The sequence below is a fragment of the Staurois parvus genome, unplaced genomic scaffold, assembly GCF_062004578.1.
Source record: "Staurois parvus isolate SC_StPar_1 unplaced genomic scaffold, SC_StPar_1.0 ptg001489l, whole genome shotgun sequence".
NCBI lineage: Eukaryota > Metazoa > Chordata > Amphibia > Anura > Ranidae > Staurois > Staurois parvus.
Window position 1 is genome coordinate 1,045,233 of NW_028319285.1, and position 20,708 is coordinate 1,065,940.

The 20,708-nt window shown below is 44.0% G+C and overlaps 1 protein-coding gene across 2 annotated transcripts in view; it reads right to left on the bottom strand.

The window, feature by feature from the left end:
- Window positions 1-2,458: 2,458 nt before the first annotated feature.
- Window positions 2,459-20,708, bottom strand: part of ST8SIA5 (ST8 alpha-N-acetyl-neuraminide alpha-2,8-sialyltransferase 5) — a 120,067-nt gene continuing 101,817 nt past the window's right edge. For both annotated transcript variants that reach the window (XM_089662529.1, XM_089662528.1), the window contains one exon: window positions 2,459-17,503. In XM_089662529.1, the coding sequence (XP_089518655.1) occupies window positions 17,041-17,503 (463 nt within the window). In that variant the 3' untranslated portion in view covers window positions 2,459-17,040. The remainder of the gene's footprint in view (window positions 17,504-20,708) is intronic.

Sequence of the window (20,708 nt, forward strand, 5' to 3'; positions counted from 1 at the left end):
TTGCTCTGAAATTTTAGCATCTCAAGAAATGTGAAAGCTGCGTAAATTCCAATATATATAACATAGTTTGTAGACGCTATAACTTTCACACAAAGCAATTAATATATATGTATTGGGATTTTGTTTTACCAAAGACGTAGCAAAATACATTTTGGCCTAAATTTATCACTAACTGTGAGTTTGCTGGACATTTTTTATAACCAAAAGTAGAAAACATTGTTTTGTTTTTTTTTCTCAAAAGTTTCAGTCTTTTTTCGTTTATATCACAAAAAACCTATCGGTGATCAATTACCACCAAAACAGCTTTGTGTTAAAAAAAAGGACATATATTTTGTTTGGGAACAGTGTTGCATGACCGCACAATTTCCTGTTGAAATAGAGCAGTGCCGAATAGCAAAAAATGGCCTGATCATTAATGGGGGTAAATCTTCCGGAGGGCAAGTGGTAAACACAAATTTCAGAGGTCAGTAGTATGTTACACATAGCGCAGGGGTCAAGGAAATATCACAGAGTTTAGAGGTCAGTAGTATGTTACACATAGTGCAGGGGTCAAGGGTAAGTAACTGTGTTCAGAGGTCAGTAGTATGTTACATGTAGTGCAGGGGTCAAGGGTAAGTAACTGTGTTCAGAGGTCAGTAGTATGTTACATGTAGTGCAGGGGTCAAGGGTAACAGTGTTGAGAGGTCAGTAGTATGTTACACGTAGTGCAGGGGCCAGAAGTAATTAACACAATTTTCAGAGGTCAGTAGTAGTATGTTATACATAGCGCAGGGCTCAAGGGTAATTATCACCGAGTTGAGAGGTCAGTAGTATGTTACACATAGCGCAGGGGTCAAAGAAGTATCACAGAGTTTACAGGTCAGTAGTATGCTACACATAGCGCAGGGGTCAAGGAAGTATCACAGAGTTTAGAGGTCAGTAATATGTTAAACATAGTGCACGGGTCCAGGGTAAGTAACACAGTGTTCAGAGGTCAGTAGTATTTTACACATAGTGCAGGGATCAAGCGTAATAATCACAGAGTTCAGAGGTCAGTAGTATGTTACACGTAGTGCAGGGGCCAGAAGTACTTAACACAATTTTCAGAGGTCAGTAGTAGCATAGTGCAGGGGTCAAGGGTAATTATCACAGAGTTCAGAGGTCAGTAGTATTTTACACATAGCGCAGGGGTCAAGGAAGCATCACAGAGTTTAGAGGTCAGTATTATGTTACACAAATTTCCGGGGTCAAGAGTAAGTAATGCAGAGTTCAGAGGTCAGTAGTATGTTATACATAGCGCAGGGGTATGTAACGCAGAGTGCAGAGGTCAGTATTATGTTATACATAGCGCAGGGGTATGTAACGCAGAGTTCAGAGGTCAGTAGTATGTTATACATAGCGCAGGGTATGTAACGCAGAGGTCAGTAGTATGTTATACATAGCGCAGGGTATGTAACGCAGAGTTTAGAGGTCAATATTATGGTACACATAGTGCAGGGGTCAAGAGTAAGTAATACAGAGTTCAGAGGTCAGTAGTATGTTATACATAGCACAAGGGTCAAGAGTAAGTAATGTAGAGTTCAGAGGTCAGTAGTATGTTATACATAGCGCAGGGGTCAAGAGTAAGTAATGCAGAGCTCAGAGGTCAGTAGTATGTTATACATAGCGCAGGGGTCAAGAGTAAGTAATGTAGAGTTCAGTAGTATGTTATACATAGTGCAGGGGTATGTAACGCAGAGTTTAGAGGTCAGTAGTATGTTATACATAGCGCAGGGGTCAAGAGTAAGTAATGCAGAGTTCAGAGGTCAGTAGTATGTTATACATAGAGCAGGGGTCAGGGGTATGTAACGCAGAGTTTAGAGGTCAGTAGTATTTTACACATAGCGCAGGGGTCAAGGGTAAGTATTTCAAAGGTCAGTAGTATGTTACACAAAGCACAGGTGTCAAGGGAAAGTATCACAGAGGTCAGTAGTATGTTACACGGAGTGCAGGGGTCAAGGGTAAGTAACACAGAGGTCAGTAGTATGTAAAGCAAAATGCAGGGGTCAGGAGTAAGTACACAAAGTGTAGAGGTCAGTATTATGTAAAACAGAGTTCAGAGGTCATGTGTAAGTAAAGCAAAGTGCAGGAGTCAGTAGTAAACAATGTGAGCATAAGAACTGTGGAGGAACCTAGAACTTCCCTTGGCTCTGCATTGCCTTTTATCGCTTTGATCTGAGGTCTGAAAGGCAGTGGGTGGGGCCTGAAGCTGGCAGCAATTGAGGGGTACATCATAATTGTCATGGTTTCTGACCACCACTTTAGGATTTTCTTTCCCCCTAAAAGGGACGCTTTAAAAACCATGAACAGGAACAAGTCGTTTTAACACACATCGATCAGGTTCTACATGTTAAGTTGATCACATCCACATTTATATCTAAAAAAAGAATGTATGTCCAATAAAACAATCTAAAAACACGAAAAAAGTCAACACATACAATTTTTATTTATCATTTATGTCTTTATTTTCATCCTTTCATAGTCCAATAGAATCACACATACAAGTCCCCTCTGACCACAGTGACAGTAGAGGATTACCCTGATCACAGTCTGCATTGTATGGCTTACATCAATATAGGCTCATCTCAGAACAAAGACTACAACACTGGTCTCAGGCCGTACAGTCAGACGTTACATAAAGCGGACATCAGATGGAGGACACCCATGTCACCAATTCAATTGACACCCATCATGCCAGGTGACATGACTAGAAATATTAGCTGTGATTTATGACCTTGCAATTCTGGTCCAGTACAAATATTCTACCAAGTGGGTTTTAGGCCCTCATTCTGTAATCTTCTCTGAACCCACCAACCTTTTTTCCCCAAAAGGGTCCCTTGTCGTCTTTTAGAAGATCCAACAAGTTCAAGTTACTCTTTGAGCACTCCCTAACAGCCACCCTCATGGTTCAATTGCAGGGGCGGACTGACCATTCGGCACTCAGGCACTGCCCGAGGGCCCAGGGTCATTAGGAGGCCCCATGAGATGCCCCTAGCTCCTTTCATCGGCTTTTTTGGGTGTGGTTTAAGTGTGGGTGAGGACACAGGGGCCCCATGATCCCTCTATTGCCCAGGGGCCCTATGAGTTGTCAGTATGCCCCTGTTCAATTGTCATAATCCCATTTTTGGGATTTGCTGCTTCAGTCGCCTGTTGGCAAACAAGCACCAGACAATAAAGACCGCACCATGATGAGATGGCTTTCAAGGAATACCCAGATCTGTTTCAAGAGACAAACTTTGAAGTAGCTCAGGTCAGTATAGACCAACTGTGCTAATTGTCAGGGAATGTATGCCCTGCACCCTGAATATGACAGCAACAGACACATCCTGGAGGGCGGGGATGTATGAGCACTGCTTTGGGTGCATAGGTGCAGTTCTTCTATGGCTTGGCGGAGTTCTTTTTTAAAGAATAATTCCAGGAATTGGCATGGAATACATACACTGCTCAGCCCTAACATTATGACCAACGACAGGTAAAGTGAAAATCAATGATTATTTCATCAAAAGGGCATCTGAAAGTGGGATATATTAGGCAGCAAGTGAACATGTTGTCCCTGAAGTTGAAAACAGAAAAAAATGTGCAAGTGTAAGGAATTGAGGGACTTTGACAAGGGTCAAATTGTAATAGCTGGATGACTGGGTTAGAGCAACTCCAAAACTACAGCTTTTGTGGGATGTTCCTGGTCTGCAGTGATCAGGAATGACCAAAAGTGGTCCAAGGAAGGAAAACGGACGACAGGATCATGGGCAGCCAAGGCACATTGATGTACGTGGGCAGCAAAGGCTGGCCCATATAGTCCGATCCAACAGAAGAGCTACTGAAGCTCAAATTGCTTAAAAAAAGAGTTAATGCTGGTTCTGATAGAAAGGTGTCAGAACACACAGTGCATCGCAGTTTGCAGTGTAGCCACAGACCAGTCAGGGTGCCCATGCTGACCCGTCACCACAGCCAATAGCGTCTACAATTGGTATGTGAGCATCAGAACTGAACCATGGAGCAATGGAAGAAGGTGACCTGGTCAGACGAATTCAACAATGGTTGGGGAACACAATAAAAAGTTTGAGGTGTTGACTTCAAAACCTCCAACTTCTCCAGATCTCAATCCATCAAACATGTTTGGGATGTGCTGAGAAAACAAGTCCAATCCATGGAGGCCCCACCTCGCGACTTACAGGACTTAAAAGGCCCTGCTACTGACAGCTTGGTGCCCAATATCACAGCATACCTTCGGAGGTCTATGGTGGGTGGTTATAATAGTATGGCTGATCGGTGTAGTTCCATTGGTCCAGCTTCAACCGGTGTAACTATCTACATAACATACCTGGCTGATGCCCCTGGAAGCTGAATATGACTGAAGTTGACACCGCTATTCCAGTGATCTCCACTTGTTTCTGGGTCTTGTGCTGACCCGTTAGCCTGCACACAGGAGGTTGGCTGCTCAGCACAGGCACCATCCATTGCTGAATGAATGCAAAGCGTTCTCTGATTGGACAAGGTGGAGAGCATGAGGTCACTGCTCTGCTTCTTCACCTCATCCAATCACAAAACTGTTTGCATTCATTTAAAGAATGCAAAACACACTTAATGGCACCTGTGCTGAGCGGCTTACCTCCTGTGGTCAAAATGCAGGAGAGCAGCTTATCAGCACAGGACCTGGAAGCAAGTGGAGATCACTGGAGTAGTGGTGTCAACTTCAGTCATTTTCAACGTCTAACAACATCAGCCAGGTATGTCATATAGATAACTACATTGGTCCAAGCCGGATCAAGGTAACTATGTATAATATGCCGATGCCTGGAATTATTCTTTAACCAATCTTTAACACTGGAATTAAAGCAGAACTCCATTTTTTCTCCCATGCAGTGGGGCTGTGCCTGCACTGCATGGGATAACTGCTTGTTTTGTCCAGGGGTACACAGAAAGACTATACTTACCTGATCCTTCGATCCTCCGGAAAACAGCATTCCCCCACGTCCAGCGGTGGACTGTTCCTGCCATCCTCACACCCAAAGTCAATCTATGGGCATGATGATGTCAGGAACAGTCCATACACAGGATTGCTAGCATGCAGGGGGCAGGAGAGGCAGGGACCGGTCTTGCGGTCTGAGGATCGAAGACAAGGCAGGAACAAGGGGTGGGCAGGAGGTTCGGCTGCCCTGGGCACACCAGTTTACTGCATGGATGGGGGGGCCAGTGAGCTCTTTCTGATACAAGGCATTTTGACAAGGGGATGACTGCTGGGGGGGTAGCATCCCCTAAACCAGTGGTCTCCAAACTGTGGCCCGGGGGACAGATTCCTCACACTGATACCAATGATGGGACACTGTTCCTCCCACTGACACCAATGATGGGGCACTATTCCTCCCACTGACACCAATGATGGTGCACTATTCCTCCCACTGACACCAATGATGGGGCACTATTCCTCCCACTGACACCAATGATGGGACACTATTCCTCCCACTGACACCAATGATGGGGCATTAATCCTCCCACTGACACCAATGATGGGGCACTATTCCTCCCACTGACACCAATGATGGGGCATTAATCCTCCCACTGACACCAATGATGGGGCACTATTCCTCCCACTGACACCAATGATGGGGCACTATTCCTCCCACTGATACCAATGATGGGGCACTATTCCTCCCACTGACACCAATGATGGTGCACTATTCCTTCCACTGATACCAATGATGGGGCACTATTCCTCCCACTGATACCAATGATGGGGCACTATTCATCCCACTGATACCAATGATGGGGCACTATTCCTCCCACTGATACCAATGATGGGGCACTATTCTTCCCACTGACACCAATGATGGGGCACTATTCCTCTCACTGACATCAATGATGGGACACTATTCTTCCCACTGATACCAATGATGGGGCACTGTTCCTCCCACTGGCACCAATGGTGGGTTACTATTCTTCCCACTGACACCAGTGATGGGGCACTATTCCTCCCACTGACACCAACAATGGGGCTTTATTGTTCCCATTAATGCCAATGATGGGGCATTTTTTACTCCCATTGATGCAAGGGCATTTTCTCCTTACACTGGCCGTGGTCCAGCCCCCTCAAAATCTGAAGGACAGTAAACTGGCCCTTTGTTTAGAGAGTTTGGAGGCCTCTGCCCTAAACTGAGGAGTTTTGCTTCATTGCCCTGGGCGACGGATGACCTTGTCCCGGGACTGATCGACAAATTAGGTAAGTATAGCTCTGCTATCTGAACCCCTAGACAAAAACAAGAATGCCATGTACTGCAGGCACAACCTCACTGCATAGGAAAAATATATTTGCTTTTACTTTCTTAAAAGCTGAACTCCACTAAATACACTTTTGAAATATATGGAAATGATTTTATGCCAAAGCACCTCTGTTCTTTTCAGCAAGTTCTCCACACCGTTTGGAAAGCTGACACCACTCTTCACTACTGCAGACTATCACATGCTTTGCACGCGATCGATCCCACTGCTGAATCGTTAGGTGCGCAGAGGACCTGCAGCTTTCCTGTGGGTTAGCTGTGCTTTGCAAAAGACTGCTATTATACAGTTAGGTCCATATATATTTGGACACAGGCACAATTTTAGTTTTTTTTTAGGTATTTACCAAAACATATTCAAGCCATAGTTCTATAATAGATATGGGCTGAAAGTGCACACTCTCAGGTTTAATTTGAGGGTATGTACATCCAAATTGGAGGAAGGGTTTAGGAATTACAGCTCTTAAGAGTAGCCATCCCTTCGTTTTCAAGGGACCAAAAGTAATTGGACAAATGAATATAATCATAAATAAAATGTTCATTTGTAATATTTTGTTGAGAATCCTTTACTGGCAATGACTGCCTGAAGTCTGGAAACCATGGACATTAGACTGGGTTTCCTCCTGGAGATCTTTGAGCCCCCAAAATGTAGATGTTTCCCAAATACTTCTAGGTAATCATTCATAACAAGATCACATGATCATCAAATGCATTTTGGAGGCTCAACGATACCCCCCCCCCCCCTTCTTCAGGGCTCAAATATTATATGTAGTTAGGAGGATTCAAAAACAGCACAGTCACCAAAAGTCATTATATGGAGAATAAACACATTTCAAGGGTTCACAGATCTCCCCCTTCTTCAAAGATCAAATATTATATGTAGTCAGGAGGACTCAAAAATGGCACAGTCCTCAGAAGCCATTATTTGGAGACTAGCTGTAGAAAGGACCAGGAACAGTACTGATTGTGCTGTTCCTATACTGTTCCTGGGCACTCTTGAAGTAATGACTTCTGGTGACTGAGCCATTTTTGAGTCCTCCTAACTACATATAATATTTGAGCCCTGGAGAAGGGGGAAAATCTTTGAGCCCCCAAAACGCACTGGCCGTTTTATGTCTCCTCATAAGGAATAACACCAGTAATAAAGAGTTTGGGATTCATGGCTCCTTGGTGCGGTGATCTTATCTTTTCTATGCCAAGATTGCAAATTCTGGGTCCCTTAGCTATGGGGGCCCTGTTTCTGCTAAGAGTAGTCTTAAGACTGCCATAGCACCCAATATGAATGTGAGTGACCTTCTTCAACCATGAATCAAAGACAAGCCAAATCCAATGCCTCAAATAGCCATATTCCTGAACCCTGGTGACCTAGAACAAGCATACAGGAAAACATAAGCTTTTCAGGTTTTGCTGCTTACCCTGCTTGTTCTAGGTCTGTGCCCCACCCCAGTGCTGCAAGTGACTTGTATAAGGCTCAATTCATCCAGGTGGCAAAGGAGCAGTAAAAACAGGCAGTTGATCTGCGTTTTTACCACCTATGGACAAATTTACAAGGCGGATGCTCAGGTCCATTCACATGAGTGCAATGCTTTGTGGTGAGGCGAAGGCCACTCGGTATTCGGCCTGCCAAATGCACCCATTGAAGTCAATGGGACCGTGCCGCAACCATGTGCCAAAAGCTTTCAGCATGGTATTGCAATGTAAAACCCTTTTGGGCTTAAAAAAAGAAAGGCATTCAGGAGGCAGCAGTATGCCTCCTGAACACCTTCAGACTGCCATTTCTAAAAAGCATTTCACCGTGGATCACTTTTTGGGGGTGGTGGTAAAGACCTCCACCCATTTGGAGCTACCCATGGGAGAACAGAACCCCTGCGTAAACTGATTTACCATTTTCCCTGTAGTTCTATTACCCAGTGTTGATGAACAACTACACAGCGTACAACTTCTTCATTTACTCATTTTGGACGTCATTCACACAAAAAGGACAGTTAGCAAAGCCTATTGCAATTTCACAGCTTGAACAAAGTACTTTTGAGAGTCCTTGACTGTGTCATGAATCTATTTGTAAATGGCATTCTATATTTTATTTTTATATTCCAAAAATAAAATCGGCATTATATATTTCATCTGACTGAACGGAAAATTTTTCGCCGGAACAGACGAGCACCCCTCCTCTTCTTGAACAGAACCATATAGCTAGCAAAGAAACCATAACAATCGAATACAAAAATAAACCTCTGAAAATAAATGTCTGCTAAAGAAAAATACTGTCAATTCAAAAAAGACATAAAAACCAGAAGAGATCACAGCAATGTGGTTTGCATTAGTTTGTTTAGTAGAACACAGTGCTTCGAAAAAGTTCCCCCATGGTTACACCTTATATAGGAAGAGTAAAGCCCAGTCAACAGGTGCAAATGGCCAGAGCAGCCAATTAGATTTCACTTTTCCAGAAGGCCCAGCCCACGAGGTACATTTTTAATCACATAATGTTGAAAAATCTTTCTGAAACCTTCGATTGGCTGCAACCATTTCTATGGACAATGGACACACTTCATCTTCAGGCTGGATGTCCATCATCTTCTAGCCCTTTCCTCCCCCAGCCTGACTGTCTCTGGCCCACGCCTTGCATTCAAAGGATTTCAGTTTTTGATCATTGAGGCTCAGCATCACATGTGGGGGTTACCCCAGTTTTCAGAAAGCTATGTACAGTACCCAGCCGACCTCTCCCACCAGCCGTGATCTACCTTCATTATTTAGAGAAGCACAGAGACCCAATGATGAGGTGGCTGGGTTTAAAATAAGGCATGTAATGAAAACAGGTTTTATTAATAAATTTAATTAGCATGTTGATGAGGGAGGAAAGGAGGAACCAGGCAAGGCAAAATATAGGCAGTTTAAACTTTAGCTTTAAATTCCGATGAGAACAGGAAACTCACATCTATAGGGATGCAGAATTCCATACAGCTCTGAGACTGAGCATGTGACCATACACAATCTAGCAGGTTTTTAAAAATGGCAGCAGGTGCTACACCATCATGGCCTTCAGTATTTACTGCAGCCTTTCCCCTTCCACCTTTTTACCCTGGAGGAACCCATGAAATGATTTTTTTCACATCTCAGGGAACCTCTGCTAGGATTAGTCCAATGGGGGTCATTAGAAAAATGCCCTGTATATTGGTGGCCAAGGGAAGAATGCCCCTTTACAGTGATGGCTAGAATGCCACCCAGACAGCTTTAATGATTGGTGCCATGCTACTGTCTCTGCCAAATGGCGGTGGACCTGGATCTGTGAAGGAGCCTGCGAATGGGAGGTCAATTAGCTACAGCTCAAGGAACTGCCGGCAATCTTTGGAGGAACCCTAGGGTTCCATGGAGCCCTGGATGAAAATGGCTGATCTACAAAATGGAACCAAGGTAAACGTTTGACCAAATTCTTTTGTAGTGTATGCAGTTTGACATGGTTATTGGATGCAAACGCAAACCTTTACATTAATAATGCACTTCAAAGACCCTGCAGATGACCACACCAGCCCATCTTAAGTTGGACTTTAGCACATTGGAGTGGCTGCTATGGTTGTCTGCTGGCTGCTTTTTGCATCAGTTGACTGCTTATTGCTTTTCACATGTTCTTTACTCAGTCGAACTTATAATTCTTTTGTTACTTTATACAAGGAGAAGGAGATTTTATTTCCACCTTAGTACATTGCTCCAGTACTAGAAATACAGCCCAGATGTGATATGTAGGGGCTACAAATAATTGGGGCCAATGGCGTTCACACTAGAACGCATGCTTTTTTGTACATTCTTGCGTGTTCCGTTATTTACAGTGTATTCATTGGAACGGGCTGCTAAATGCACGGGAATTTGCCAAAAGTAAGGCAGGCACTACTTTTAAAAACTGCATCACCCTACACCAGTACTATGGACTTTGCTGGATGTCTATGGGGTGCCATTGGCAAAGGCAGCATGTTCTCATGCGATGCAGGAAACACGCAACATGCCATTCCTGCCCCGCATTCTGGAGTAAACGCGCCCTTAAAAAGGCTCCTTTCACATGGGTGGCCAAGACACCATAAAATCAGACTGCCCATGAAAATTCTACAATTGCAGCCAGATGCCCAGGAGCCTCAATGTTTTTGCTTCTGCTGCAATTTTAACTTGGCTTGCAGATTCAAACTCGCCCTATAGGGTCAATGGCAGCGGGGTGCAACCACAAGCCAAACGCTTGGCTTTTGTCTGCGGAGAGATATTTCAAAACATCCCCCTTGAAAATTAAAAAAAAGCTTCCCCCAACGATAATCAGACATTTGGGAGGCATCAGCTGCCCTACCGCCCTCTGATAAGCGATCAATACACTCAGCACTGCCCTATTGTGAAAGAACCCTAAAGGAAACCTGCTATAAGAGAAATACCTAAGACCCCCCAACCCCCATATTTCATCTGGAAATGCCAGTTGTCTGACCAATCCTTTGCCTTGCACAATTTGTGAATCTCTGGCCTGGTAGATGTGTGCAGATGAGAAAGTTTGACTTTGCTCTGATTTCACTGACTCCATACTTGTCCCGATCAGCGATTCAGGGACAATTGAAGTAACAGAATTAGCATGACAATCAGACATAATGGGATCTTCAGGGGCAGGGCTTAGTAATGTGAAGGTGTGGGGCTTAATCTGACTTTGGCAGAAGTTGCATACAGCCTTCTCCAAAAGATCCAAGGGACTTCACAGGAACATGCACTACTAAAGCTCCTGAACTTCTATACTGATGTAAATCATTTTATGCCAGGTCAGGTTGACTTGACCTGACATATACCTATGGACATAACAAACATATGAAGCCACTGCCTAATTTGCATAGCAGGCACCCTCCCCTGCAGTACCGGGAGAAGGTCCTTAAGCACCCAAGGCAAAAAGGCCAAAGTGCAACCCACTATGAGCTATGAACAACTCATGCAGCATAGGTTGCACATCCTGCCCTTTTTGTGCTCCCTTCTGCTGAAGCGCCCAAGGCAGCTGCATTTGTTGCCTACCCCAAGTTATCTGGCCCTGCTTCCCTGTAAGGCATGGTGGGATGCTAGAAATCATGGTCCTCTGATCAATGACCAAATGCTGTGACTTCCAGCTCTGGCCCACCCCATCCACTTCACAATTGGCCTATCATGTTGATGGACAAATCTCTCTTACCAATAAGTTGGCACATGTAGTAAGAGAGGCTAGGTCAGAGCCAAAGTCTAAGGGAGATGGTCAAAATTCACATACCTAGTTTATTTGGGGGGGTCTCAGGAAGCACTACAGGAAATCAGATATATACCCACAGTCAGGGCTGCTGTTAGAAACCATGGGGCCCCATACAACCAACCTGACAGGCCCCCCCTAAAAAAAAGTACACAGTTTATTATGCTTCAGTTATGAATGAACACAGTGAGTGACAGGTACTGATCATTCACTGTGTTCATTCAGGGAAGGAAGCAGCTGATGTGACATATTTTACCAGACCCTTCCTCTGCTCTCCATCCTGAAGAATTCTACTGTGTGCTTGCAGCTGCCAATGAGGAGAGGAGGGAAGCCGGCAGCACTGCAGGGGGGGCATAGGCAGCAGAGGGAAATGTATGGTGCACAGGGAGGGTGACGGGTGTGGTGAGGGGACAATTACTGGAACAGATCCCCTGTATGGCTCTCTCTGCAGCAGCTGAAATCCGGCTTCTTCTCCTCTCCCTCCTGCTGGCTTTCAGCTGCTGCAGAGAGAGAGCCATTCCAGGTGAAATATGGGGGTTGGGGGGTCTTAGGTATTTCTCTTATAGCAGGTTTCCTTTAGGGCTCTTTCACAAGGGGGCAGTGCTGAGTGTATTGATCGCTTATCAGAGGGTGGTATGGCAGCTGATGCCTCCCAAATGTCTGATTATCGTTGGGGGAAGCTGAAAGCCGGCTGAAAACGGGCTTCTTCTCCTCTCCCTCCCGCTGGTTTTCAGCTGCTGCAGAGAGAGAGCCATACAGGGGTTCGGTTCCAGTAATTGCCCACCAGCCGTGCCGATCACCCTCCCTGCCCACATCCAACTCACCCAGCTGCCTAGGCCCCCCTGCTGGCCTGGGCCCCGTACAGGAGGACTGGTGGTACCCCCTCATCCACGGCCCTGCCCACAGTACAGAATAAATAACAGATCCATATGTTTTTTATGCTCACAGGTTTTCTATCCACCCCCAAATAAAAGAACCAATAAAAAAGACCCCTCCTCTACATGCCGGTAGTATAGGTTTCACAAAATGACCCGTACTTGTACATGGATACACAGGTCCACTTTCTGCACCTATGATGATGGCATAGACATAGTTCCAGCATTTGAGGCTCCTTGCTGATATTTTTTGTGAAATTTCACCCAATGCAAGAAGGCGAAAGAATCAGATTCATAGATAGTTTCAATGACATATTGTGTTTTTTCATTTCTGCACGGACTAAGCGCCCCCCTCCTCCAATGAGAACTGTGCCAGCATTGCCTACTGCCAGTGAAGCGGGATGGGGAAGGGGGGGTCTGCACTTGTCTGCAGTGATTTTTAGTTTGTTACCTGGGCACCCGTTGCCAATTTTTGCGCTTGCTCAGCATGCAATTTAAAAGGTAACTATAGTTAATATTACAATGTTATTTTCTGATGGAACGTTCACATTGTTCACATGCTTGGTGTATCACCCTTTACTGTATTATGGTCTATAGATGCTCCCATTTAATGGCATATAGAATATGGCTGTTCCCATGTACATAGATAGTATTACACTACAAGGTTTTTACATTAACACACATGAATATTTACATTTGATCAGTTTCACCCGTGTAGTTAAAAAAAACATTAAACAGACTAAAGTTTCCTTCAAGTGCAATTCTCAGATGCGCCTGTTTGCTTGTAGAATATTTAAAAGAGGTTTTAATTGTGTTTTTTTCTCATGCATTTTAAAAATCGCATGTGGTACTGCGGTCAGACTGCAGCATGCTGTTTTGAATAAACACCCTGCACCGGTGCATAGTAGTGTTCTGCAGTTGTGGAGGTGCATGCCTTTAAGGGTCAGTCAATGCAAAAGTGATATTTTTGTTGTAGGTGGTTGGTGCCAACATCTGACTACTTATGTCTTGGTTCAATGGTGGTCAATTTGTGAGGTATTGGGGGGGGGGGGGGGGCTCAGCTGTGGCTAATGACATCACCAAGGGCCCATACATAATATTTAGTATATAATGCTACAGAGGAATGTCAGAGGCTGTGGACACCCTTCAAGAGACGGTCAAAGACTGTGGATGTATTACAGGAGTGGTTGGAGACTAGAGACCTGCTGCAGGATAGAGACAGCTGAGGACATTTTACTCAAGACTGCTAGAGGTCGCTATCTTTATAGCCCTTTTCACTCTCAATACTGGCTGCTGGGTTCTGAGGGCCACTCAAGTACTAAATGGTAGGTTGGCCAGTATGGTTTGGATACTTCAAGCTCCCTGTTGTAATTCCTGGTATGGTCTTGGATACTTCAACCTCCCCGTCGTAATTCCTGGTATGGTCTTGGATACTTCAACCTCCCTGTCGTAATTCCTGGTATAGTCTTGGATACTTCAAGCTCCCTATCGTAATTCCTGGTATGGTCTTTGATACTTCAACCTCCCTGTCGTAATGCCTGGTATGGTCATGGACACTTCAACCTCCCTGTCGTAATTTCTGGTATGGTCTAGGATACTTCAACCTCCCTGTTGTAATTCCTGGTATGGTCTTGGATACTTCAACCCCCCTTTCGTAATTCCTGGTATGGTCTTAGATACTTCAACCCCCCTGTCGTAATTCCTGGTATGGTCTTGGATACTTCAACCTCCCTGTCGTACTTCCTGGTATGGTCTTGGATACTTCAACCTCCCTGTCGTAATTCCTGGTATGGTCTTGGATACTTCAACCTCCCCGTCGTAATTCCTGGTATGGTCTTGGATACTTCAACCTCCCCGTCGTAATTCCTGGTATGGTCTTGGATACTTCAACCTCCCCGTCGTAATTCCTGGTATGGTCTTGGATACTTCAACCTCCCCGTCGTAATTCCTGGTATGGTCTTGGATACTTCAACCTCCCCGTCGTAATTCCTGGTATGGTCTTGGATACTTCAACCTCCCCGTCGTAATTCCTGGTATGGTCTTGGATACTTCAACCTCCCCGTCGTAATTCCTGGTATGGTCTTGGATACTTCTACCTCCCCGTCGTAATTCCTGGTATGGTCTTGGATACTTCTACCTCCCCGTCGTAATTCCTGGTATGGTCTTGGATACTTCTCCCTCCATGTCGTAATTCCTGGTATGGTCTTGGATACTTCAACCTCCCCGTCGTAATTCCTGATATGGTCTTGGATACTTCAACCTCCCCGTCGTAATTCCTGGTATAGTCTTGGATACTTCAACCTCCCCGTCGTACTTCCTGGTATGGTCTTGGATACTTCAACCTCCCTGTCGTAATGCCTGGTATGGTCATGGATACTTCAACCTCCCTTTCGTAATTCCTGGTATGGTCTAGGATACTTCAACCTCCCTGTTGTAATTCCTGGTATGGTCTTGGATACTTCAACCTCCCTTTCGTAATTCCTGGTATGGTCTTAGATACTTCAGCCTCCCTGTTGTAATTCCTGGTATGGTCTTGGATACTTCAACCTCCCCGTCGTAATTCCTGGTATGGTCTTGGATACTTCTACCTCCCTGTCGTAATTCCTGGTATGGTCTTAGATACATCAACCTCCCTGTCGTAATTCTTGGTATGGACTTGGATACTTCAACCTCCCTGTCGTAATTCTTGGTATGGACTTGGATACTTCAACCTCCCTGTCGTAATTCTTGGTATGGACTTGGATACTTCAACCTCCCTGTCGTAATTCTTGGTATGGACTTGGATACTTCAACCTCCCTGTCGTAATTCTTGGTATGGACTTGGATACTTCAACCTCCCTGTTGTAATTCCTGATTCAGTTGTTCTGGACACTTTGGGTGTTCCTACTCACTTTTGCAAATTCCGACCCTACCTGTTACATTCTCCAGAATATAAATTAAATGAAGATACCCAGCAGGAATGGTGGGAGCCCTTAATAATGACCACATCAGGTGTGCAGGCCCAGGATCTCCCTAGTCCTTGAGATATAATAAACTGTCAGAGGGTTTAATTCTTTAGTATCTACCAAACTCTGAAATATCAGTTTTGGGTAGACTGACCCTTAAACCAGGGCTTTGAGCTAGCATATAAAAGCCCTGCACCTACTATTTTAATTTGGTAGCAAGCAAACTTTGTAAACTCAATAAACATAATAGTTAGAATGCTGTGCAGAGTTTTATCTTCGCTGAAAAGTGCATGGGAAAAACATAAGGAGTACTATATGTGGCCAAACATTTGTGGACGAAAGTGTTTGAGTTCTAGTGTTTCCATTGAATGGTACTGCTAGTAGCAGTTACTCATATTCAACTGTACTTGTTCTGTAATGTCGAAGATGTATTGCAACTTTTTCAGGAATTCTACATAAGTGTATACCCTTTGATTCATGTGGCCAAAGGCGTGAATTGGAGACTCATTGGATTAACACCTATGCAGTTCAAGGTGGTATCACAACCTTCACACCTCTCATTCTGCTCTTGGACAATCAACATCTGCCTTGATACTTTTTAATGATGATTGGATTGAGGTGTTGGTGCTCCATGTGTAGATATAAATGCTGGGGTATTTTCCTGACACTCGTTAGAACTGAAAAAGTGGCTTGGCTAAGCTATGAAACGTCTTCAACATTATAGACAAAGTCCACTTGAATGTGAATAACTACTACTAGACATACCATGACCTGGATAAATGAGAACCTTCACATTGAAGGGTATTGTTAATGGTATATAGCACACAAAGACATAACAGACAATTGTGCACTTCCGACCAGTTTGAAGAAGGTCTTTTTCTGTTCCAGTATGACTGTGCCCTTGTACGCAAAGTCAGCTCCATAAAGACATGATTTGATTTGAAGGAAATTGAGTGACCTGACGTCAATACTACTGAACACCTTTGGGCTGGACTGGTATGCCAATTGTGAGCTAGGTCTTCTCACCTGACGAAACAAATTCTCTTTTGGCTGAACGGGCACAAATTCACACAGACATACTCCAAACTCTTATGAAAACCCTTCCCAGTACAGTGGAGGCTATTATAGCCACCCATGGAGGGGAGGGGGTAAACTCCTTATTAGTGGTCATGGTTTTGGAATGGGATGTCCAACAAGCTCATATAGATATGATGATCAGATGCCCACAAACATTGGCCCATATATAGTATATTACATTCTGCTTTTAAAGATGGTTATTTCACTGCCCCACCTTATATTATGAAATTTGCCAAAGAGTAGAGTAATGCTGTAAAAAAAAATCCAAAAGTTGGGTAATAAAACAATGATTTTGGAATTGTACTTCCTCATTATTGTCTTTCCCTTTCCTATCCTGACATGGTATCTTAAAAGCTTTCATGGCAGATGCTGGTACATACAGTGTGTGCTATGTTGTCTTATGTGCTTTGTCGATTTGTAGCTGTCCAACCAGTGCTGATGGCGATGCATTATTTTCTGTTTGGCTTTTCTATTATCTTTAACACTGATGCAAGTCTTAGATAGCAGTGCTGGCGAGAGCCAGACCACCTGGAGGCCTTATCCTATGAAGTTTGCTCAAATCAATTATTGCATAATTTCAGTTCCACAAGCGGCATATTCGTGGCATGTGCAAAGATGGACTCCTAGCTGCACATGCCCGTGTGTACGCGTAAAATGCCCTTACTGTGCATATGAATGAAGTTGAAGATCTCCGAAGGCATGGCATGGAAGCCTGGTCGAGGCTTCACGTTGTCATAGTAGTGGTGGGTAATAAAGATCCCCGAGGGATTCATGGGGAAACCCCAAAATCCATAGAGGTGGACCTCATCACACAGCTCCAGAGCAGCTGTCACCAGGATCAGTCCGCTGCTGATGCGTTTCGCACGCACACCTTGGATAAGCCAGAAACGGGAGACGTTGATGAGATACTGGGGATGGAAATAGTAGACAGACTGCTGGGTCTCAAAGTCATCCAAGACGTACTTGACTCGAATGGACACATCTGTGTTGCGGGTGTTGTAGAAGGCAGGGAGGAGGATAGAGGCGTTCTCATAACCCTGTAGCACGTCATAGAAAGGTTTTCGCCATTTCTCCAGCTTCTGGAACCTGGAATCCAAGGAACAGTCATCAGTATCCAGCCTTTATTAGTTTTATAGGGACGCTGATATTTTTGCCATTCATAACAATGACAGTGTCTACTGATAGCCCACCCATAATAAGTTATACTCACCAATCCAAGCTCCTTTTTTGGGTCTTCTGGGTATGAAGGAGCATGTGACCTCTCCCATGTGACGCTGGTCATGCCAAATGCTACACCTTGACATGGCATCATGGCGACCATAAATCTTACCCAGGGTGGACTCCTCCAGCAGAGAGGCAACGAAAGAGCATGGATAGGTGAATATACCTTGCCAGAGGAGATTAGACAAGCCAAATCTTTTTTTTCCTTACTTTGACAGTGGTTACACCCCTTTCATTCAGTTTTTAGTGTAGTCTGTATCCTTGGGATTTTTACCCTCTCTATTTGTCCTGGTGACTGTTGTCATTGGAACAGACAGTGATGAGAAATCCAATATTTTACCAACAGCTCAAAACCTGTCCCTTTAGGACTTAACCCCCTAAATTTAAAACTTAGCCCAACTGATCAACTTATAATGGTTGTAAACCCTGACATATACCCAATGAAGTCACCTCAGGTCATACACAGAGATGAAACAAAACCTCTACATAAGTTGTACCTGTTTATCTGCAGCCTCTCCTCTCTACAGCTGTTCAAAGTGCAGAGTTTATACAGCTTGTCTGAGGTTTCAAAACGCAGGGGGTGGGGATCTGAACTTACGCTCTACAGAGTGGTGGGAAGGGACACACCTCCCTCACACAGCACACAGGAACAAAGCTGAGGCTGTCAATCACTGAGGAGCTCCCTCCCCTGTCACCTTTTGTTAGGAAAACTTGTCAGAAGTGCATATAGCAGAGAAAGGAGGCAGCAGACAGAAATTACACTTAGTGCTCTGGATTGAGACAAATAAAAACAAAAATGTAACTTGCGAGCCACTCACTGCTATTACAGGATCGCAAACATACAACATATCCTCTTTAAATGTGCAAATAATTCAAAAACATAAAAACAACATGTTGCGCTCCTTCTTTGAATATTAAATCAATACATATTTCCAATAAATGTATAAAAAAATCAATATTAATAAACTTGTGAAAAACAGAAAATCATGTGAAATCAAAATGTTATCCCGTGCTCATCATACAAAAAAATAAATATAATATAAAAAATATATAAAAATGAATCAGTCTTCAATGAAAAAAATATATGTGACTTTTCCCAGTGATTCAAATCAAATGAATAATTCCAGGTGACTTCCTTAGTGAGTATAAGATGTGCGCCCACCTCCAGATTAGCCTGTAACAGGCTAATAACGCTTTTTGTCCACTCAATGGGACTGATGTTTGTTGCACCAAATGAAGAGTGGTGGGTCCCTCTCAGGCTGCTTCCCGTCTCCTACTCCTGCTGGGATCTTACTCCTATACTGCTTATCTGAAGGTGAGCGCACATCTTATACTCATTAAGGAAGTCACCTGGAATTATTGATTCGATTCACTGGGAAAAGTCACATATATTTTTTTCATTGATGACTGATTAATTTTTATATATTTTTTATATTATATAGTTTTCTGTATGATGAGCACGGGGTGACATTTTGATTTCACATGATTTTCTGTTTTACACAAGTTTATTAATATTGATTTTTTTATATATTTATTGGAAATATGTATTGATTTAATATTCAAAGAAGGAGCGCAACATATTGTTTTTATGTTTCTGGATTGAGACAAGCACACACTATAGAGGGATCTGCTTTGTTCATATTTCATAACAGAGGTTTATAAACTTGTACCTGTAGCGAGAAACATTACTCTGTGATGCCATTATCTTGCTTGTAAAATTTTTGCTGGGGCAGCTGCTAGGAGGTTAGTTCATATTGATGCAGACATGTCCCCAGAACTACATCCCCCAACAGTCCTTTCCCTACACACAGGTGGTCTGATATACTAAAGGAAAGAATTTTCACTCAATACATTTGAAATAAATAAACAGGGATTTGCTTTTCATGTGACTGGTCTACCGATCGACTTCTGTACAACCAGCCTGTCCAGTGGCGGACTGACCATTTGGAAACTTGGGCACTGCCCGAGGGCCCAGGGTCAGTAGGGGGCCCCATGAGATGCCCCTGGTACCTTTTTCAAAGGCTTTTTTGAGTTTGGGCAAGGACACAGGGGCCCCATGATACCCTATTGCCCGGGGGCCCCATGAGTTGTCAATCCGCCCCTGAGCCTGTCATTTTTTTCCCGAACGATCAGTGCCGCTGGCTATAGCCAGCAACACAGACCAATGTGTTCTGATGGCAGGGAGTCTTCCCCAGAACACAATAGCATAGCAGGAGTGATTCCCCCATCCATATCAAATGTGCCAATGTGTGGACAGGGGAATCAGGTCTTTTTTTTTTTTTCATTCCCCACCCAAAAGAAAAACCTTTTAAAAGGATAGTTTACCGTTGGGACGCACATAGCCCCCAGGTATGACAGCTGCGTTATTGAAGACTTTTAAAAGCTTCTAAGTTTATTGTTAACTACTGGGACTTGTGGAAGACATACAGGTGTATTGACCCTTTACATTTTTTAATGGTAATTCAGGTTTTTCTTGCTTGTTACATCATCGTTCTCCTTTAGTGAAATGGACTGTGCCTGGGAGTCATGGGGAGGATCTAGGCAGGCGGTTCACATCACATCCAATATGTTTCCTAGGGGGAAATAATGTGGTTTGCTTGCGGTGGACAGTGCTGTGCAATGTAGAGCAGCTATCTTCATAGCTGCCAATCAATGGCTGTAGGCGGGTTGCTGACCGGGTGCTGTGCAGCCGGTCCCACCAAAAAAAATTCATACATAACAGCGCACCACTGCTCTTCTTCTGTATACTACACAGGGAGGAGACAAAACCAGGAGCCATTCCTCCATAGGGAGCACAAAGTGGAAGCGGCCCTAATAATGAGGCACAAGGTACAACTTTGGGCAGGAAGAAGTATAAAACCAATGGATAGAAATGGAGATAGGTAAGCAAGTGGTTTTTGCTCATGTAGCGCTAACCTCTGAAAGGTCCACTGGAAATGCCCAGGTCTCCCTTACATGTTCAGAGGCTCCCAGACAGAGGTACCAGTTCCAAAGCACACCGACAAACACAGGCTCACTCTAGGGGTGCCTTTTTGTAGATTTATTGTTGTAATTGAACAGGAGAGAGGGA